General features: G+C 30.3%; 5 protein-coding genes across 7 annotated transcripts in view; 3 read left to right on the top strand and 2 right to left on the bottom strand.

The window, feature by feature from the left end:
* Window positions 1-985: 985 nt before the first annotated feature.
* LOC134827743 (macoilin-2) lies at window positions 986-7,399 on the top strand. 2 transcript variants are annotated; one of them, XM_063840661.1, is made up of 9 exons: window positions 986-1,112; window positions 2,361-2,505; window positions 2,568-2,694; window positions 3,403-3,529; window positions 3,587-5,008; window positions 5,852-6,007; window positions 6,065-6,387; window positions 6,444-6,903; window positions 7,380-7,399. In XM_063840661.1, exons 1-8 carry the CDS (start codon window positions 1,039-1,041, stop codon window positions 6,860-6,862), a joined length of 2,793 nt encoding a protein of 930 aa, XP_063696731.1. In that variant the 5' UTR covers window positions 986-1,038; the 3' UTR covers window positions 6,863-6,903; window positions 7,380-7,399. The 2 variants fall into 2 exon arrangements, with proteins under 2 accessions (XP_063696731.1, XP_063696646.1); XM_063840576.1 differs by lacking the exon at window positions 7,380-7,399 and having other exon boundaries at window positions 6,444-7,367.
* An 849-nt stretch (window positions 7,400-8,248) lies between these two features.
* On the bottom strand, window positions 8,249-9,530 carry LOC134838522 (invertebrate-type lysozyme 2-like). Of its 2 annotated transcripts, XR_010162357.1 has the most exons (4): window positions 9,319-9,530; window positions 9,032-9,258; window positions 8,653-8,914; window positions 8,253-8,428 (listed from the first exon to the last, which is right to left on the bottom strand). XR_010162357.1 is itself a non-coding variant. In XM_063854066.1 (3 exons), the coding sequence occupies exons 1-3, from the start codon at window positions 9,377-9,379 to the stop codon at window positions 8,780-8,782; spliced, it is 423 nt and encodes a 140-aa protein (XP_063710136.1). In that variant the 5' UTR covers window positions 9,380-9,530; the 3' UTR covers window positions 8,249-8,779. The 2 variants fall into 2 exon arrangements, 1 of the variants encoding a protein (XP_063710136.1); XM_063854066.1 differs by having other exon boundaries at window positions 8,249-8,914.
* Window positions 9,531-11,482: 1,952 nt separating this feature from the next.
* On the top strand, window positions 11,483-13,945 carry LOC134838039 (invertebrate-type lysozyme 3-like). Its single transcript, XM_063853484.1, has 3 exons — window positions 11,483-11,599; window positions 13,309-13,524; window positions 13,588-13,945. The coding sequence occupies exons 1-3, from the start codon at window positions 11,524-11,526 to the stop codon at window positions 13,800-13,802; spliced, it is 507 nt and encodes a 168-aa protein (XP_063709554.1). The 5' UTR covers window positions 11,483-11,523; the 3' UTR covers window positions 13,803-13,945.
* A 1,840-nt stretch (window positions 13,946-15,785) lies between these two features.
* Window positions 15,786-21,163, bottom strand: part of LOC134833544 (uncharacterized) — a 43,985-nt gene continuing 38,607 nt past the window's right edge. The window contains exons 4-9 of the mRNA XM_063847896.1: window positions 18,226-18,301; window positions 18,076-18,169; window positions 17,207-17,448; window positions 16,903-17,138; window positions 16,101-16,539; window positions 15,786-16,044 (exon numbers count right to left, since the gene is read on the bottom strand). Of these exons, the coding sequence (XP_063703966.1) occupies window positions 15,913-16,044; window positions 16,101-16,539; window positions 16,903-17,138; window positions 17,207-17,448; window positions 18,076-18,169; window positions 18,226-18,301 (1,219 nt within the window). The 3' untranslated portion in view covers window positions 15,786-15,912. The remainder of the gene's footprint in view (window positions 16,045-16,100; window positions 16,540-16,902; window positions 17,139-17,206; window positions 17,449-18,075; window positions 18,170-18,225; window positions 18,302-21,163) is intronic.
* LOC134833537 (eukaryotic translation initiation factor 2A-like) lies at window positions 18,675-21,158 on the top strand. Its single transcript, XM_063847882.1, has 2 exons — window positions 18,675-18,733; window positions 18,982-21,158. Exons 1-2 carry the CDS (start codon window positions 18,700-18,702, stop codon window positions 20,886-20,888), a joined length of 1,941 nt encoding a protein of 646 aa, XP_063703952.1. The 5' UTR covers window positions 18,675-18,699; the 3' UTR covers window positions 20,889-21,158.

The raw sequence follows: 21,163 nt of genomic DNA, 5'->3' as shown, positions 1-21,163 counted from the left end.
TGACCCTCTGAAAAAATCAGCTGTCAATTATCAATTTCATTCGTCTCAAGGAGTTTGAATTTGCGTGAAGGCGATTTTTATTGCTCGTATATCGAATACAGGTGTAATGGCGTATGTTTAATACAGGTGTAGGCGTATATGGCATACAGATATGATACGTACGTCGTACAGCAATCATACCGTAAATCTTGAATTAGCAGAAAGGAAAATTTTTAAACAATTTTAGGGTTGCTAATTTTGAATATTTTTTGAATTTATAATTTTTTTTTGAATTTTTAAATATTTTAAGCTAAAAAGTTAAATATTTTAGTTTAAAATTTTTTCCATAGATTTTTTTAAAATTTTTAATAAAAAGATACACAAAAGTTAAAAAAAATTGCGAAATTTTCAAAAAAAAATTTCAATATTTTTGAAAGTTTTTTCAAAAATTTTGAATAAATTTATTTAATTAAATTTTATTTTTTAATTATTTTCAAAAATTGATAAAATCGATGAATGTTTGTAAAAAAAATCATCAGTTTTGCGCCAAAAAAATATTTTTTTTAGAAGGTTAAAAGTTATTTTGAAGAAAAATTTAACATCGAGTAAAGTTTAAATAAGTAAAAGAAATTAATAAATAAATATAAGGTAAAAAATCTGAAAATTTCGTAATAATTTATTTCTAAAAATATTAAAATTTTTATTAAAATTAGTTCAAAAATTATTTTATTTTTAATATTTCAAATTTAAAGTGAAAATTGTTCAATTTTGTCAAAAAAAATTTTCAACGTTGTAAAGAAAAATATTATAAAAAAAATAAAAATTGATGCAAAATTTCAGTTTTATTTCATAAAAATGAGAAAGATTCATCACAAATTTATAAAATAAATATTTTTTTTTGTCAAAATTAAAATTTAAAAAAAATTGAAAAAAACCTGAGCTCACTAACTTTGAACTGCTTGACTTTTCGAGATCTGTCAAATCGGGCAACCGTAACGTAAGGTAGAAGAACGAATACACAAAAATTTTGTCTTCAATGAGAAAAGTGGATTTTTTAGGATGAAGCGGCGTACAGATTGTTCGAAATTCAGACGACCAATAAAGAAAAGTAAAATAGCCGAGGGTTTATCCAGGTACGTGCAAAAGTGCAGTGAAAAGTGCGTCGAAACTTGTCGAAAAAATTCTTGTGTAAAATTGATCGCGTAGCAGCACATAGACACACACAACAAAAAAAAAAGAATTTCTATATACAACCCCCTCAATGGGCTGCTGCACATACACACACACACACGGGGGAAATGGAGAGTGAGAAAAATGAAAATTGTTGAACAGATTTTCCGACATTTTCCCGTGAAAAACATGGAAATCCGAGCAAGACGCTGCTCTTAGAACTTTGCGTTCGTGCCTTTGCTGCGAATGTTTTGTCACAACCTACGACTTTGAACTTGTTATAGTTTTTTTTTTCGCTCGCTGCGAACGCACATAATGCTAAATATTTTCGTTTTCACATCATCATCACCATCATCATCATCGCCGTCGTTGTCGTGTCGTCGTCACCGATGTTGTCGTTCAGCAGAATGTTTTTTTCATTAAGACTAAAATTAGAAAGAATCCTCTCTGTGTGTGAGCATTCGAATGACTTCATATGCTGCACTTCTCGGTGCTGTGTCGCGCATTGTGTTGTAAATAAATCGAAATATCGGCAACGGGCAACACAAAAAATATCGTTATCTAATGGCAAACACACAAATTAAGTGCAAGTGAAAGAGTTCAGGCTCGAGTGAAATGCAAAGTAAACAAAATATTTTAATTGAATCGACATGACAGGCAGGTGTGCAGCTTTGCTCCCCATTTCGTCGTACACAGCTGCCATCGACAGACAGATGTTTGTTGCATTTTTTTGCTGTACGTGCGAATAATGAGCGTCTGTACCCCAACCCCGTTGCCGTATCGTCATCCGTGTTGTAACTCCGACTCCAACATTGTGCGTGTTTGTGCAAATTTTCGCATATCGCGCACATGCTGGCCTCCCTCAAACAGTTTACAATTGATTTTCGCTCCTTTTATTTCAACATTTTCGCCGAAAATCAAACACTTCCGATTCACTTTCGGGGGGAAATGCATTATTTTGTGTCGTAGCGAGCGATGCTAATCAAGTTTCCCGGCATTTTTTGCCGGAGAATGAGGTAATCGTGAATGGCGTTCTAGAAACGACAACGATCCATGTACAAAAAAGGCAATTAATAAATAACGTGACTGACCGCCGTCTTTGTTGTGACCTCATTGAAATGAGGTGTTATCCAGTTTGTGTTACATACCTCAACAAAGTATTAAAAAAATTATATTTTTTATTAAATTTTTTTTTCTTTTTTTCGTTACAGCAACACCTTTCTGTATATGAAATTTCTAATTTTATGGGCGATTGTGATTACGGCAGACTTTTTGGTGGAATTCAGATTTGAATTTCTCTGGCCATTCTGGTTGTTGCTTCGATCAGTACATGACTCCTTCAAATACAAGGGATTAGTGAGTTTTTGAAAAAATTTTTTTTTTAAATTAAATTTTTAACATTTTTTTTTGTTTTTTAGGCCTTTTCCATCCTATTTGTGTGCATCGCATTCACCTCCGATCTAATATGCTTATTTTTTATACCAGCACAATGGTTATTTTTTGTTGCCAGCACCTATGTTTGGGTGCAATTCGTTTGGCATACCGGTAAGATTTCTAAAAAAAAAATTATTAAAAAGCTCCTTTTAAAAATCTTAACATCGAAAATTAAAGAATTTTCAAATTATGACAAAAATTATCAGCTTATAGAGTATTTTTTTTAAACTATTTTTAATGAATAATTTTTGATGAATTTTTATAAAAAAATCAAATTTCAATTTTCGAAGATATTTTTAATTTTTTTCATTCACTTTTTCATATGAACACGATTTCAAAAAACAAAAAAAAAATTAAAAAATTTTGAAAACTTTTCTTGGTCAAAGAATATATTTTTTTTTTGTAAAAAAAGTTTCCAAAGAAATTTTGAGTGAAAAATGATTAAAGTGAGATTTTTTTTTAAATTCTCTTCTAAAATTATTTTTTCTTTTATTTCATTAAAATTGATATGTAAATTAAAAAATTATTCAGATCAAAAATTAAAAAAAAATTAGTAAAATATTTTTGGTTGACGATTTAACATAAAAAAGTGAAGTAAAAATCTTTTATTCTTCGAAAATAAAAATATTAAATTTTTACTTCAGAAAATTTTTAAAAAATATTGAAAACATCGCAGAAATTGATCATTTTTGTCATAATTTTGATTTTTTTTAAAATTTTACTCCATTTTTTTTGAAATTCTTACATGAAAAAATTTTTGATTTTTATTTAGAGCAATTTCGGTAATTTTCAAATAATTTTCGTATTTTATTTTAACAGATCGAGGAGTTTGTCTGCCAACGATAATATTATGGATAATATTTGTGTACTTAGAAGCAGCCATTAGATGGAAAGATAGTAGAAATATGCCACATTTAGATTTATGTCGACCGTTTGCAGCACACTGGTAAGCTTTTTAAGCTTTTCGAGAAATTTTCATTAATTTTTATCATTTTTTTTTTAGTATTGGTTATCCTGTGGTGACATTAGGCTTTGGTTTCAAAAGCTACGTTGGCTATCGAATAAGACAGCGAAAGCAGCGTGAGGTTGCCAAAGAAAATGACTTCTACATGCAATTATTGCAACAAGCTCTTCCGCAAGACGAGACCCCGCCAAGTCTCTCGGATCAACAATTGCAGTCGCAGGAAAAAGATCCGGTTGTTGTTGCGACAAATCACGCAGCGACAACGACGACATCTTCTTCTTCTTCGACGACAAGTACGACAAACAGCAGCAGCAGCAACAAAAACGCTCAAAACAATACAAGCAAATTGTTGAATAATAATAATAGTAGTAGTTCGAGTACGTCGTCGTCGTCGAGTATGACAAATGGGCATGCGATCGGAGCGGCAGCCAGTTTGCTGTTCGGTTTGTCGTCGTCCATCAGTATGGCGTCGCATTCGAATTCCGTGATATCAAATGGTGTCGGATATAATCACAACACACAAGTATCTAATAATCCATCTAGTAGTAATAGTAATAGTTCCGCGCGACATCGCAAGAGTGATGGCAAGGAGCATCAGCAGGGAAGCAGCGGTGTGATGACGAGCTTAAATAACAGCGGCAAAAATTCTTTCCAGTCATCGTCGAATCACATAAGTCTGAATAACAACAACAACCACAGCAAAGATCGTGACGCCACGTACGACTTTACATCACAGCAACAACAAAAAACTCATCATGACAAAGACTCACCGAAACAGAATCATTATCAGCTAAGTAACCCAAGTACAAATGCGACGTCGTCGTCAGCCACGAGCTATGATGAAGCATTTGGGAGCAAGGTGTCCGAGCAGAAAAGTTCAAAACTCCAACAAAATGGCAATCTGCAGCATTACGCGACAAAGCAAGACTACGAGCTGCCCCAACAACAATCCATGTGCCAACAAAACGCGGAACTCAACGACACGTCTTCTTCTTCTTCCACAGCGACGACGACGACGATAAATTCGACGAGCAACGCGACGACGACGACGACGACGCCGAGTAACGAAAAGGAACGCACAAAGAGCGGCAGAAAAGGTCGCGGTAACAAGGGCAACAAGAATTCCGGCATTTCCGCGGAAAGCAGTGCTTCGACAACAACGTCCAAAGACAATCAAAATAGTCAACACAGTTCTAGCACAAGCAGTTCAAATCATCATAACAATACTCAGCAGCACGCCGAGACACTTTTCCAGCAGTTTGCCGTGTGCAACAACAAGGAGCACAGCAAGGCATGCGAATCGTGTCCCAAGTTTGAGGCGGAGGTGAAGAAACTCAAGTCCGAGATACATGCGTTGAAGCAAAACGAGCACGAGTTACGACAGAAATGCGAGAGTAATGCGTCGAGTGTCAAGTCATGTTTGCAGGCCAAACAAAAGGAAAACGATGAATTACATTCAAAGTGAGTTTTTAATTTTTTTCTTATAAAAAGTCTCAAAAATTTTTTTTTTGCTAAAAAGCTAAAGATTTATTTAATTTTAATTTTTTTCGGATTTGAAAAATTAAAAATTTAATTTAAAAAAATCACACATTAAAAAAATACTTTTTTCAATTTTTCGTAAACAAATTTTTAAGTTTAAATTCAATTTTTTAAATTTAGAAGTAATCGAAAATAATTATTTTTACATGTTTTTTCTTTTTTCAAAAAATAAAAAAAAATATTTTTGAAGAAAAAAATAAAAATTCTGATACATATTTAATAATTTTACTTTGTGAAATTTCTTTAATAATGTATTAAAACTCAAATTAAAATTAATTAAAAAATTTTAATTTAAAAATTTATAATTTAATTTTTTCTACAAATGATTTTGGATTTCAAGAAAATCTTCAAAATTTGAGAAAAAATCATCTTTGAGAATTCTTTTCTTTATTTTTTGTTTTCACAAAATTAATTTAAAACAATTTTTTAAAAAATTTTCAAGTTTAAAAAAATTTCAATTTTAATAAATTGTTTGAGAGTATTTTATGGCAAAAATATTCAATAATATCTTTTTATTCTGAAAATATTTTGAAATATAAATTAAATTTTTTAATAAAATTTTTTTGAAGATTTAAAAAAATTGTTTAAAATTATTATTTATTTTAATTTTGAATTCAAAATAAAATCTCAAACAAAAATTTTGATATAAATGGACTTAAATTGAATTTTAAAAATATTTTTTTTTATAAAATTTTTTGTTTTTTCTTCTTTTTAAAAATATTCTTTCATGTGACATTAATATGATTTCTTTTTCATGCTCCACAGATTACAAGAATTGAACAATGTACGACAAGTTGAACGACAAACAATGCAAAATCTGGAACGACGATTGACGGAGGAGCGACGATTGCGACAATCGCTCGAGGCTCAGCTAAATAACGAACGGAAATATCGCAAACAGGCCGAAGAAAAGGCTGCAAGGTAAATTTTCATATTTTTTTTTCCCTTTAAAAATTTTTAAAATATTTTTTTTCTTAGATCTGACTGCAATTCGGAAGCGTGTCGCATGAAGAAGCAACAAATGGAAAACGACGTGAACAAATTCCGACGCGAATATGCGGCATTCGAGGAAATGAAGCACAATGTCGAGAAACAAACGCAACGCTACGAACAAGAATTGCGCAAAATGGAAGTTGAACTGCGAAATCGCGAGCAACAACAACACTCTGATCTCATAACGGTGAATGACTTGCGCATGAAGAATGCGACACTCGAAAAGAACTTGTCGGCCGAGACACGAGTCAAATTGGATTTGTTTTCTGCGTTGGGAGAATCGAAGCGTGATATTGAAATGCGCGATTGTGAGTTAAAAAATTCATTTAAAAAAATTTTTTAAATTAATTTTTATTTTTTTTAGCACTTTTACGTGAACGAAATAACGAACTACTTGATCTCAAAGCAAAAATTGCTCAATTACTCGCAGTGATGCCTTCAATGCCAGACACATTTAGTTTTGCCACGACGATGCATCACGACGTAACGGGACTTCAGTCGTCGCAGCAGCAGCAACAGCAACAACAGCAATCTGTAAGTCCCTTGGGGCATATGGTTTTGGGAGGCGGTTCGATTGTTGGCGTCGGCGGCGGTGCAAGTAACGTCGTTGGACCCATCGTCTCTCGTTCTGGATCCGAATGCAAAGACATATACGCCGAAAAACACGTCATCGCTCATCGGAGGCGCAGAGGCATGACCAATGAACTACTAAATTTGCTGTGCAAGGAACCACCTTTGAGAACACGGATGGAAAATGGATTGAAGTATTTTGAAATTTCTTAATTTTTTCGGTTTTCCTTTTGTAGAGAAAACGCGTCGCGGAGGTAATTTCCCCAAAAAATAATTTTTTTGAACTTGAAATTTAATATATGAAAAATGGACGAACATTAGACACGTATTACTTAGGATTGCTGCAGTTTCTTCTTCCTCAACCTCGTCACTTCCCAGTATAACATGAGATTATTTTTAACTTTTTTTTTATTATATAATATTATTGGTGCTTCATAAAAACAAGAAAAATAGGTAGAAATTTTTTCAAGTATGACAAAAACTATAAAAAAAGTGAAGTTATTGTGATATTTTTAAACATTATATTTAACTCTATTTATACTAGAGAGATAGAAAAGTCATGAAAAACAAGAAAACTGTTTGCTACCTCTGTCAAAAAAATATTTTTCTTCTGAGTATTTTTCAAACTACAAAAAAAAATCATGCCACATGATTGAATATAGGAACTAGAATTTTCGTAGAATACTATTAGAAAACTTTTTCATACTTAAATAGTTTTGAACTATCGTAGATAACAAAATGGAGCACCAACAACAATTTTTTCTGCCATTCAGCAAAATAAGATATTTCTTACAATTTTAGTACAAAACCAAGTATTTTTTAGCCAACAACTCGAAAAATCCTGCAGCAATTTTTTCAATCATATTTAAAATTATTATAAATTAGAATTCTTAAAGTAAAATAATGAAAAGAATATTTAAAAAAAAAAACGTTCATTTTTTTCCCATTTTCTTCCTTGTACAACAAACGAATATTATATTAAAAAAACTATAATATCAAATATTTTATTAAAAAAAATGCAAGTAAAATCTTCAAAAACACCCAACACACACACATACACCCTTTGTCGTAAATGTAAAGTGAGATTTTTGTAGGTTTGATACTGATGTATAAAAAAAATGAGATAACCCTATAAAATTGATGGAAATTGTGATGAATTTTATTTTATTGTAATTATTATTTTTAATCATTTTTTTTTAATTTCAAAGAAGAAGAAAAGAAATGACACAAAAGTTGATATTAAATTATTTTTTAATTAATTAGAAAAGAAAAGAAACAAAAAAAAAACTAAATGGAGTGAATTTTGATTGTAAATTGTGGTTGTTTAAAATTAGAAACGTTTCGATTTTATTTTATTTTTAAAATTTCTCTTATCCTTCACTCTCTGTCACTATTTTTTTTTTTGTTAATTATTAATTTATTAATCTCTATTTACTTAAATCTTCCTTTTTTATACTTTATTTCTACGACAACAAGTGGATTTCTCCCAAAAATAAAAAAATCCACGACGTACTACTTTTTTTTTTTTTTAATTTTTGTCTGATAAAAATATTAAATTACAATTTTTATCAACAAAAATAAAATATGTTTATACTCGCCATAATAATCGATTAAATTTATTATCTTATATTATATTATAATAAGTGAATGTATTTACACGAAAAGAGCGACATTTAAAAAAAATATGTGAATGAAACATAATTTCCTTTATTTCCTGTTCCCGCCAAGATATTCAAAGATCGATGTTAGGAAAAAAGTGGAAGTTTATGCCGATAAGCTCTGAAAAAATGATGAGATAATAAAAAATAATGTATTAAAAATCCAATTATTTAAGAAGAATCGCTGTATAAATCTTTAATGAAAAAAAAAAATATTTAAAAAAAACTTAATTTAAATGAAAAATTCATAAAATCGAGATAAAAACAAGAATTTAAGAACAAATTCATGAAAAAAAAATTAAAACACTGAACACAAAAAATAAAATAAATGAAAATTACACTCACATATTGATTCACAAAAAAAAACTGGAGACTCAGTTTAGGAGTCGCTACAGAAAATGATGGAAGAATAAAATTTAATCTAAAACATGAAAATACTTTTTTCCTTTATTTTTCTCGTAATTTTAATTTTTTAAGCATTTCCAGCGATGCAATCGTCGAATTTCTTCTGCAAATGCTTCGGCAAGTCTCCTTGACATCCATACCCGCCAAAGACATGCGTCTTTACGTAATCCAAGCAATCTACATTTCCATCGTCATCGCAATCCTGTTTTTTTTTTAATTGATGATTTCATTAGCATTGAATACGTTTTTCAAGAATATGCGATGTGAGAGTTAAAAAAATTTAAAAAACAAACAACGACAAACGAGTTTTTCAACTTACCTGCTCGAAATTTCTCATGTACCCTGAGACAGCATCAAAGTTACATTTTTCGCTCTTGACGCAATTTTTGAAGGCAGTTTCCGAATCGGGATCTTCTCCGTTGACAGTTGGCTTGCCGGCATCCGCCCAATAAGGCCAGCTGATTTTGTAGGGACCTGCTGGATGTTTCGAATTGCATCCTGTTTGGACGTGACATAAGCATCTCGCGCAATCAGCATCAAAGGCAGCTGAGAAAAAAAAGGTAATTTTAGTAAAATTTTCGATCGTAAAAAAAATAAAATTTTTACCGTCAACAGTGATTGCCAATAAAACAACTGCGGATATGTAAATAATTATTTTGGAGTGCATGATGCGTTATTTAATAACCGTGCGGTGAGGAAATTATGCGATAACACTTTAAATGTTTGTTCAAGCGACGTGCTTGGTTCAAGAGTTGCCGATCGACTGATATTTTTGTCGGAATGTTTATGTGTTGATGTTGTCGCTGAAAGTTACAAAAAAAAAAAATTAAAACAGGTGTTACAGGTATGTTTATTGGTATGCAATAGCGGTAAATTTGTAAAACCTGTCCATGGATTTAGATAAAAAGGGTTCGGAATGAAGTATAGCGATAATGAAAAATTAATTTTGTGGAAAATTCCTATCTGAGGAGTCAATTTAACAATTTTGATAATTAAAAAAATTATAAATTTTACCCACAAATTAAATTAAATTAAAAATTAATTTAAATTATTTGTTAAAAATTTAATTAGGAAATTAATTTATTATGTTAAAAAAATATTTTTATTAAAATATTTTTCTACTATTTTTAATTTGCTGAGAAAATAATTAAATAAAATTTTTTATAAAAATATATTTTCATTTAAAATGTTTTTTTTTTTCAGAATTTTATTGAATTTTCAAGAAAAAAAAATTAAAAATTAAATTAAAATTCTTTGTTTAAAAAATTAATTTAAAAATAAATTAAAACTTGCCTAAAAATAAAAAAATGAACAAAAATTTTGATTTTTTTTTATCCAAAAATAATTAATTAAATAGTTTTGAATCCAATATTTTTCATAAAATTTTAATACAAAATTTAATGATATAAAAGATAAAATATCACAAATTTTTAATTAATATTTAATTTAATTTTTTTTAATTTAATTTAAGGATTTTATTTTAATTTTATATTTTAAAATTTTATAAATTAAAAATTATTAAAATTTCAAAAATTTTAAGGGTCAACGTGCAATATTTTTTAAAAAAAATGCAAAATGAGATAAATATCAAGAAAAAATTATTTTTAAAAATTACCTCAAATTAAAACCACGCAAAATCTTCCTCATTTCAGGTCAATCCGCTCATGACACAATTCCCTTCAACCGATTGCCAAGTTCAATGTCGTTCACGGCATAAATTTTTTGATTTACGATTATCTCACAGCTTCCATAACTCCGTATGGAAAGTAAGCCATGGTATTTTATTGCTGCAAATTGCATTCAATAACTGTTATAATGGGATTCTCGCGCATTATTTTTTTGCCATAAAGTAAGCAAATCAATGTACAAAACGCTTAATTTACATTTTTTTTTTTTCAATGAATGACTGAAACATTTTGTAGGAAGATGAATTTAATATTCGCGAATAAATTTATTTAGCGATCGTCTTCGCTAAATTAAGAGTTCACACAACAAAAGCAACACACACAGTAGGAAGTTCACAGGCTGACGTCATAGATGCATTAAGATAAAATTGTTGGTTTTTTTTCTTTTCTTTGCCTTGTTATGGGCGTCGTGAAGATCAAGCCTATGAAGAAGTTCAATTACCTGTCAAGTATCGTCGATACTGTTCGATACTTGTCTATTCGTGTTTTATTTCGTTGCTTTTGATTCTTCTTCGTTCTTTTTTGGTGCGTCAATGAAAAATGTAACAAAAATTCGATGAAAATTTTTTTTTGTATCCTGAAATGAAAAAAAATAATTAAAAAAATTATGGAAACGCCTGGTTATTTTTTTTTTCTCAATAAATTAATGAAAAATGCAAATTTTAATTATTTTTTAAATTAAATAAAAAAAAAATAAAATTATTTAAAAAATTATTTTAATTAATTTTGAAATTAATTTAATAAATAATTTAATTAATTTTTTAAATTAATTTAAAAAAAATTATAAAATTAATTAAATATTTTTATTTTAAATTAAAATATATTTTTTTTATTTTTAGTTTAATTTAAACTATTATATTAAAAAAATAAATAGATCGTTCTACTTTAATTTCACGGGAAGATAAGAATTCTCGTTCAAGCCAAAACGAATGGTGGGGATGATTCACATTCAAGTTCACATACAGCGCAATGAAAATCCGATCAAATACTCGTAGGTACGTCGAACAACCAACTTGATCGTCTCCCTTTAAGTAAATAGTATAAATACAACTGGTTTTACAGAACAGCTCTTCAGTTCTCGTTCGGCATTAAACAACGCAAGTAAATCCCAGAGGAATAAAAAAAAATGACTAAATACGTGATCGCATACTTTGCATTGGCAGTTCTTGGATTCGTGGCTGCTGATGTCTCGCACTTGCCAAGTAAGTAATTTTAATTTACAAGGAAGTTGTTTTTTGTGTTGTTTTTGTAAAGTTGACAACTTCGTGACATGAAAACATTATTTATTTACATCAGAATAAGGGACAAAAATAGAAATTCATGACTTGTAGATGAGTTTTTTTGAATTATTTATTCAGTAAAAGACCTTCAGGAGCAATTAAATATCTGAAAAATATTTTAAAGTGAAATTTTTTTTAATTCGATAAATTTAAAAAAATAATTTTGAGAGAAAATTGTTAGAAAGATCGATAAATTTTGCGTAAAAATATTAATTTTAAAATATTAAATAGCATATTTGGAATTATTTTATGCCATTTTTAATAAAAATCATAAAGTTTTAGGTTCAAAAAATCAAAAAAATAATTTTTTTTGATTCAAAATTAATTTTTTTATTTCTGAGAAAATTAAATAAAATTTCAATTTTAAAAGAAAGAATAAATAAATAATTTTTCAATTAAAATTAGACTTCAAAAATTAATACAGAAATAAAAAATCTTTTTAAATTAATGAAAAATTTTAATTTTTAAATTGATAAACATAAAATTAAATATATTATTTTAAATTAAAAAACCCTATAAAATTTGTAATATATTATTTTTAAAAATAAAATAAAAAAAAATTAATTTTAAATTTAATTCACTTTTTAATTTAAAAATCTATTAAAATAATTAAAAATCAATTCAAAATGTTTTCGATTGATTTAAATTTAAATTAAATGATTTAAAAAAATTTAATATTTAGTTGAAATTTTAATATTTCATGTACTTACCCGGTAAAAATCAGAAAAAAAACAAATTTTCAAGAACATTTTCGGTAAAGATTCCGGAACCGCTTCGATGACGTAATTTCTTTGCGAGATCCCACACACCAACAAGTACAAACGCCACATCTACAGAGAATTTTACAGATCATTACCATTTGAATGTATAATTTCTCATGTTTTCGTGCGAGTTGAAGGTGGACAATATTCGTGCTAATTAAATCTATTGTTCTCGCCGTATCTTGATGGCTTGAATTTCTGTGGAATCCCCCATAAAAAGTTTTGATTGACGTAGAAATATTCTATGATAGACAAGTAACAACAATAAAAATAAATAAAAATTTCGAAAGTCGGTCGATATTCGTGGAATTTTTGAGAGATAACGACTTTGTTGATGAACCTTGTGCCCATTTCGGGCGCGATAATTGATTTTTTTGTTGTTGAAATTTCTCTTATCACAAGAAAAAATGGAACAAGAACGAATTTTAAAGGATTATTGAACATTTTTATCCTTGCAAAAGTCAAACAAGTCTCAAGTTGATCAATTCCATGAATAGAAATCGTCTAATTAAGTTGTCAGATTAACACGTTGATATGTCAAGAACGGTGTTGAATGTCTATTTATTAATTTGTAAAATTACTCATGACTGCTTGAGATGTTTCTAAACTAAAGTGACAAACAAAGTAGGCGTTTTTAGTTTTTTTTCTGAGTATTTTTTTTGATGGCTAAACTAATAAGGAATTGATACCGGTGTAATTTCGTAGTACCGTTGCGCGCCATGCTGCCGGTGACATTCCCAATAAGCAGCTTAAAACTGTTCTTTTGTAAATAAAATCTTGTAGAAGGTCAGTTCGCGAAATTTTTTTAAACAAAAATTAATTTGTAGGAGTTTGAAGGATTAAATTTTAATTTTTTCTCGTATTTTTCAGTCGTTCAACAACAAAACGCTGCTGCAGCTGCTCCTCAAGCCGGTAATGCACCTGTTACGGAAGCCTGTTTAGGATGCATTTGTGAAGCCATGTCGGAATGCAAACTCGGAACACAATGCGAAGGAGGCGTTTGTGGACTTTTCCGTCTCACATGGAGCTATTGGGCTGATGCGGGCAAACCAACACTCGCTGGCGAACTTCCAACATCAGAAACAGGTAAATTTGACAAAATTTTGACCAATTATGTTTTAATCTAATTTAAAAAATTAAAATTTTCAGCTTATGCCAATTGTGCCAATGACCCCTTGTGTGCTGCGACTGCCGTTCAAGGATACATGTCTAAATACGGCAACAAAGATTGCAATGGCGATGGAAAAATTGATTGTCGCGATTACATGAACACGCATTATTTGGGCGGATACAACTGCGTAGGTCAATTGCCTCCAATCCAAGGCGGCAGATTCGAACAATGCTTGAAACAATTGGGTATTTAAGGTGTTTCTTCTTGGAAAGTGACATGATCAGATGAGGCATTTTAGTCAATAAGAAGAAAAAAAAAGAGATAAATTATTTTGTTAATTAAGAGTTTTAACTAAGTTTAAGATGTGATTCAAGAAATTTGCAAATAAAAATAAAAAAATATTTAAAAAAAAAATTTAAAAAAATATTTTTTATTTTAATTCTTTTTAAAATATAAAAAAAAATTATTTTAATTTTTTTTTTAAATTCTTTTAATTTTAATTTAAAACAAGATATAGCTGTATTCGTACTGCGTACGTTCAACTTGACCGCATTTCAGATGTTAATATTTGATCGACATATGTCTAATAAATTTATATTCAATTTATTTAAATTTCGGGTGAATTCCTGAAATTTGTATTTCGGAAATGCACCCAGAATTATTTTTGATTTTAATTAATTAATTTCATTAGTTGATATTTTTGATAATTTCAACTCTGAAATTGAAATGAAAATCTTGGAGGCTTGAGCTCAGCTCTCATGGATTTTCAACTTTTGGCTGAAAATTGATTTTGAATCTCAATTCTCATTGGTTGATCGAAGGCTTTTTAATTAAATGAAAATCTTGGAGGCTTGATTCAAATTGAGGGCTTGAGCTCAACTTATTGGCTGAAATTTGAAGCTTAAATTTAGAATAATTCTCATTGGTTGATATTTAAAAAAATAAAAATCTTTAGGATGAATTTCAAAAATATGGTTGATATTTTTAACTCGAGGCTATAACACTGATTTTTAAAAATTTTGAAATTAATTAATCTCCATAATACCGCATTTTTTCTTCGAAATGCGGTAAAAAATATAAAATTTTAAAAGTTTTATTCAAATTGACAATTTGAATTAAAAATGTTATTTAATTTTTAATTTTATTTACAAATTTATGATTTTTGAATTAAATTAAAATTGAATTAAAAGTAAATTTTTAATTTAAAAAAAAAAATTAAAAATAGGTAGATATTTCTTTTCAAGAAATTTTCTAAAAATATATTTTTTATTAAATTAATTAATCATATACCTATTTTTAAAAATTAATTTAAATTTAATTTAATTTAATTTCAATTAATTTTTAAACTTTGATTTTTGATTAATTAAATCAAATTTAATTAAAATTTTGGAAAATTAAAAATCTTACCTTTAAATTTCCATTAAAAAATTATTTTTTTATTTTTAAATATTTTTTTTTCTTCAACAACTTTTATTAAATGGTTTTCTATTCATTTATTTTTTTTTGTTAATATTATTTTCATCTGTAAATTTTCTAAATCTAGTAGTTGTAACATTTTAAAACAATCATTTTTTGGTTAAATATTTTCTTTTTTTTTGCGTTTTATCAATTAATAGACCTCAAGTTCTTCATTTATTGTTTTTTTTTTCTCTAAAAATCAATAAAAAATCAAATAAATCTCTAACAATAAATATTGGAAGCAAAATTTGAGCCAAACATAAAATTTTTCGATCGATATGTTTTTTTTCTATTATTTTATTGTAAGTTTTATTACTTTTGGATTACATGATGAGTATACAAGTTTTTTTTGTGTAACAACAATTTTTTTGATAAATATTTTTTTAATGCTTGTTTTTCTTTTCTTACACAACTATAATAAAAACTACGGTAGTAAAACGTATTAACAGCAGTTTAGTTCATAAAATTGTTTTGGATTCGAAAAGTTTTGTTTTATTGTTGAATTGACTTGGGTTTGTTTTCCTACAGATTTTTAGGAGATTTAAAATAATTTTTTAAAAAAACTGAAAAATTTTTCATTAAAAGCTACATTTTTTTGTTAAATCTAGATATAATGATAACACATTTAAAGCGTATAATTAGCAGATAAATAAGCCACTAGCAAATAATTCATTGAAAAAACGGGGCTTTCTACCATTTTTCATTAAATTCTTTCATTTTTCTAACATTTCAAGCGATTTACAGATTTTTTTTTTCATACAAAATTAAAATTCAAGGATTTGTAAGGAACTTTTTTGATTATTTTTCGGTCTACTTCACTTTGTAAGGATCGATGAAAGGTCTTTGGCAGCCATTTCTCAATAAAATAAAAATTATGAAAAAAAAATTTTCGGGGTTTTTGACATTTATGTAACCTCAGCAGATAAAAGTGCTTCAGTGACTTCTTTAGGCTCCTTGTTACGACTAAAGAAGCTCTTTTTGCGGTTTGTACGTTCTTTCGCTTCTTTGGCTTCTTGTTTGGCAATGCGTTGTTCCTCCTATTAACGAAAAAAAAAATTAAAAAATATTTTTTTTTATTACTAAAAAAAATTACCTTTTTCGCTTCCTTCTCTAATTTCAGTCTTAATTTTTCCTCTTTCTTCTTTTTCTCGATATTTTCGTTCCTTTTATTGTCATTCCTCTCGCACGAGGCGCTACTGGAACGCGTCATGCCACTCGTTGTCGCTGTCTTGTTGCTTGGCGTTCCGCTGCCCGCCGACTTTACCACACGCGATGTCGTGGCAGCTTTCACGGGTGTAATTGGTTTGCCCGTTGCCATGTTTGTCTTGTTTATCGGCGATTTTGATGCCACAGGAACAACTTTTGAATTCAATCCAAGTTTATTTGGACCACTATTTTTGCCACTTTTCGCATGTTCGATATGATTACTGCTATTCTCTCGATTAATTATTATTTTACTGGGTTTTGCGGTTGCAGCTTTTGCATCGCTGTCAGTATTTTTCGTCGTTGTCGCAGGAGGATCCGTGTAATTTCTGCAAAAAAAAATAAAAATGGGAATTATAAAGGAGCAAATATCAATTAATTAAGAGATTTTTATTTTTTTATAGAATTTGGTCAAATATTTGTTTCAGTGGTTTCAATTTCTCATTTTTGTCAAAGCAAAAGAAAAAAAAATGAAAAATGTTTGGATTGATGCCAAAAATTGTCTTGCAGATTTTTTTCGCTTGCAAGCTGAATGGTTCATAAATAATAATTCTGTTAAAAAATTGTTGAAGTGTGTATAAAATTTTGATTAAATAAGTGAGAGGCAAAGAAAGAGTTAAGAAGTGTTGAGAAAGATTTATGAACTTAACACGTTTTGTGCATTTTTTATGATTTTTTTATAGAAAACTTACTTGAATCTCGCTGCTGGATTGTTCACGGGCGACGGTGTTCGTCTCCTGGAAGATTGGGAACCTTTCTTCGTATTACTACTTGTTGTTGTATTGTTGTTACTAGATGCTAAATTGATATTCGAGTTAGATCTATTGTCTCTACTGCTATCTCTACTGTTATGGGTTGTTGTGTTATTGCTTCTAAGTGGTAATTCTTTGATTGGCGATAATTTGTTTGGCATTTCAAGAGTTCTATGCTGTAATTTTTATGTAAAAATTTGGTTAAAAAATGTTTTTTCGTTAAATTTTAGAAATTAAGACTCACTCTAAACGAATACTGGCCATGTTTTCTAATATAACCACTACTACTAGTTTGGTATTGATGATAATAGGAAGGATTTCGTGGAATAGCACCCAAACATCCCGTGGAACAACTGCCGGAATGCTTATGCGGATGTGGATTCGGATTTGGAGGCCCAGATATCGATGAGGCAGACGACGTGGAAGACACTCCCGACGTACCGGATGTGGCAGATGTAGCTGAACAACTCGTTGCATTTGACATTCCTTTAAAAAAATAAAAAAAAAATTCAATTAAAAAAATGTTTAATGTTTTTAGTTTCATTAAATTTATTTTTAAAATTAAATAATAGCAAAAAAATTAATTTAATTTATCAAATATTCGATTTTAAAAATTTTTAAATTTTATATAATTTTTTAAAAATAATTTTATTAATTAAAAATTGTTTAATTTTAATTATATTATTTAATAATTTAAATAATTAAATATTTTATTATTAAAAAAATTAATTTCATTAAAAAAATAATAATTAATTAAAATTCAAATTAATTTTATTTATTTTAAAAATTAATTAATTTTATTTTTAAATTTAAATTAAATTTATTTAAGAATTTTTATTTATTTTTTTTTTTTATTTTTTATAATTTTATTGATTTCAATTATTTGAATGTTTTTTATTAAGTTTTATAATTTCAAAAGCACTATTGATAAATATATTTTTTTTAATTATAATAAAATTCTTTAAATTTTATTAATTTTTAAAAAATAATAAAAAATATATTTGTTTTAAATAATTTAAATAATAATTTTATAACGTAAATTTTAATTAAAATTGATGTTTTAAATAATTTCCTTTTAATTTTTTTTTAGATTTTTTGAAGAAAAATTCTTACCTGAAGTACAAGATGATCCTGAACTCATGGAAAAAAGACTCGCGGATTGTGTTACACGACCATCGACACTGTAGGAACTTGATGATCCGGGAACCTGCATAACAAAAATTTGTTTAAAAAGTTCATTTAAAGCGAAAAAATGAATCTTACTCTCATCGAATAAGCACTTGCTGAATTTTGAAGTCTCCATGTTCCCGTGCTGGACGTCAATCGATTTATTCGTGTTCTGAAAAAATGAAAAAAACGTTTCATTAAAATAAGCAATAACAAAATACCAGTCGTTTACACATGAAAATAACGAATTTTTAAAAATTTGTCATTGTTAATTCAAAATTTATCATTTTCATTCGTCTCATTCACTAAACTTTAAATATCTCTGAAGTTTTTCATAAATTTCGTAAAAAAGTTCTTCTATAAAATGTAGAACTTAAGCTCTTTTTTCGAGTTTTAGGAAAGAAAATTGTTAAAATTTGCTCGAAATGCTTATTTTTCAACTCATTCAACCGGAATTAAAGTCGAAATGGACATCGAAAGTAAAGAGGCATACAATTTTTTTCGAAACAGCGGATGACTTTTCTTTCGCACTTCTTCTAGTGAAGACAGCTGAGAGACGTTGGGACCATCATGGCTCAAAAAAGCAAATTACCTGCTCTAGCTCGTAAGTTTTTATCAAAATTTCTTCATTTTCTGTCATTTAAGAACACGAGAAACACGAAAATTATGAAGAACGAGTGAAAATGACTGGATTTCAATGAAAATTTCATCATCAAATGTCACTGCACATTTTCGCCTACGTCATGTTTGTTTTTTTCTGTGCTTTCTCATTTTTCGGATTATCTCGTTCGCTCGTGTTTCCGTGTTCCTCCGCTGATAAGCGATAATTGACCTTTTGTTTTTTCGTTTCAGTGCGCTCCAACACGGGCGTCGAAGTCTGGAATGCTTCAAATACCGACAAAAGCTACGTAGCAGATCCCGCATTTGCTCGTGACGAAAGTAAAAATTGCCGAGCTCTTGTGTTTAGTCATGATGGTAAATACCTTGCCTGGGCAAACGGTACAAAGGTTCATATTGCGACGCCGCACGATAATTGGCGCATAATTGCGTCGCTACCTCGTCCAAAGGCCTTTTACTTGAAGTTTTCGCCGCGAGGCACGTACTTGATGACATGGGAAATCTTCACGACGTCACCCGCCAATCCCGAGGGCGCACCAAATTTGTACTTTTACGAGACAACGACGGGCAACGAGGCGTTCTCGTGCGTGCAAAAGCGCCAAATTGACTGGGAACCGCATTGGAGCAGTGACGAATCACTCGTGGCACTCATGTGCGGCGGCGAAGTGTTATTTTACGAGTTACAGCCCGACAGCGAGGGCCTCAGCAAGCCAGCAAAGCGCCTTGGAGGCGGACGAAATGGCGGCGCCGTATCCTTATCTCCCGGAAATAGTCCGCACATTGGTTTCTATGTTCCAGGAGTCAAAGGGGCGCCGTCGATGTGCAAGTTGTTCAAGTATCCGAACATTGAGGCGTCACAACCGGTGGCACAAAAGAGTTTTTTCCAAGCCGACAACGTTCAAATGATCTGGAATAGCAAAGGCACGGGTTTATTGCTTCTTACGTCGACCGATGTCGACAACACGGGAGTTTCTTATTATGGGAAGCAAGCGTTGCACTTTATTAACACGAAAGGCGACTCGTTTTCCGTGCAACTTAATGTCGAAGGCCCGATCCATTCTGTCGCTTGGAGCCCACGTGCAACGGAATTTTGTGTCGTTTATGGTTACATGCCATCCAAGGCAACTCTCTTCAATCTGAAATGTGATCAAATTTTTGACTTTGGCACTGGTCCCAGAAATGCCGTTCATTTCAACTCTTTCGGAAATCTCGTCTTATTCGGCGGTTTCGGCAACTTGCGCGGACAAATCGAAGTTTGGGACATGGACCAAAAGAAGCAAGTTTCGACGTCTTCCGCTCCCGATACCACGCAACTCGAATGGAGTCCCGCCGGAGATATTTACGTCACCGCAACATGCGCCCCTCGCTTGCGTATCGGCAACGGATTCAAGATCTGGCACTACTCGGGAGCCCTTTTGCATGAAACTTTGTGGCCCGAAAAGCAAGAATTGTGGGAAGTTGCATGGCAAAACTTTCCCGAAGACACTTTTGCGCAACCCGTCATCACCGACGAAAAGATCGAGGGCATCCAATCGAGTACGCCGCAAGCAAGCAAGGCAAAATACGTTCCGCCAAGTCTCCGTAACTTGCCTCCGGGCACGGATCTCGACGAGAAATACATTCCCGGACTGCCAGCAGGCTACAAATCATCGCCAAATGGTGCTTCCACGAATGGCAGAACGCCAACTGGCACGAAAAATTTCCGAAATAACAACCAACAACGACGCCCGAATCGCAAATCCGAAGGAAAAGACGGGGAAACTCCCAAAAAAGAGAACAAACCGCAACGTCCTTTCACCGCGGGAGGCGAACGTACCCCGAAAAATGGGCGTCAAATGAAACAACGACCTGAAACTGCCGTCATAACAAATGGTCATTCCGAAAATGATGCTCCTCCGGTAAAAGCAACGCCAGAAAAGGTAGAAAAAGATCCAAAAATGGCGAAAATCCACAAAAAATTGCGCGAAATTCGCATTTTGAAGGATAAACAAGAGAAAGGCGATAAGCTGGATGGAAATCAGAAACAAAAGTTGGAATCGGAACTTCAACTCGTGCAGGAATTAAGTGCACTCAAACTAGCTTATAAGACGGAGAAGCAGAACAAAGCAAAGGTTCTACCACTTCCACAAACAGAACAATAAAATTCCCTCATTTTCTTCCTGCGGTCGGCATTTACTCAGCGCCAAGACGAAAATTTTACTCTAGTTTAATGTAGTTTAATTTTTTTTTTAAATATAACGAATTACTACGCTACATCCATTCACAGACACCATACATTACATTAAAAAAAACATAGACTGGAAAAAATTCAAAATTCAACTCCTATTTTTATTTAGTCAGTCATCGTGAAACATCGAAAAGACGATGCCCTTTATATACCTTTGAAAAAAAAAATAATAAAAATAAATAAAAAAAA

Source organism: Culicoides brevitarsis, chromosome 1 (genome assembly GCF_036172545.1).
Source record: "Culicoides brevitarsis isolate CSIRO-B50_1 chromosome 1, AGI_CSIRO_Cbre_v1, whole genome shotgun sequence".
In the NCBI taxonomy this organism is placed as follows: domain Eukaryota; kingdom Metazoa; phylum Arthropoda; class Insecta; order Diptera; family Ceratopogonidae; genus Culicoides; species Culicoides brevitarsis.
This window is presented reverse-complemented; position numbering and strand designations above follow the sequence as displayed.

Coding starts and splice junctions, on each gene's coding strand:
- LOC134827743 (XM_063840661.1), top strand. CDS start 1,039: ATGAAGCGGCGTACAGATTGTTCGAAATTCAGACGACCAATAAAGAAA. Junction 2,695..3,402: donor GCAATTCGTTTGGCATACCG/GTAAGATTTCTA, acceptor TTATTTTAACAG/ATCGAGGAGTTTGTCTGCCA. Junction 6,008..6,064: donor GCCGAAGAAAAGGCTGCAAG/GTAAATTTTCAT, acceptor TTTTTTTCTTAG/ATCTGACTGCAATTCGGAAG.
- LOC134833537 (XM_063847882.1), top strand. CDS start 18,700: ATGGCTCAAAAAAGCAAATTACCTGCTCTAGCTC. Junction 18,734..18,981: donor CAAATTACCTGCTCTAGCTC/GTAAGTTTTTAT, acceptor TTTTCGTTTCAG/TGCGCTCCAACACGGGCGTC.
- LOC134838522 (XM_063854066.1), bottom strand. CDS start 9,379: ATGCACTCCAAAATAATTATTTACATATCCGCAGTTGTTTTATTGGCA. Junction 9,259..9,318: donor ATTGGCAATCACTGTTGACG/GTAAAAATTTTA, acceptor TTTTTTTCTCAG/CTGCCTTTGATGCTGATTGC. Junction 8,915..9,031: donor ACATGAGAAATTTCGAGCAG/GTAAGTTGAAAA, acceptor AAAAAAAAACAG/GATTGCGATGACGATGGAAA.
- LOC134838039 (XM_063853484.1), top strand. CDS start 11,524: ATGACTAAATACGTGATCGCATACTTTGCATTGGCAGTTCTTGGATTC. Junction 11,600..13,308: donor TGATGTCTCGCACTTGCCAA/GTAAGTAATTTT, acceptor CGTATTTTTCAG/TCGTTCAACAACAAAACGCT. Junction 13,525..13,587: donor ACTTCCAACATCAGAAACAG/GTAAATTTGACA, acceptor TAAAATTTTCAG/CTTATGCCAATTGTGCCAAT.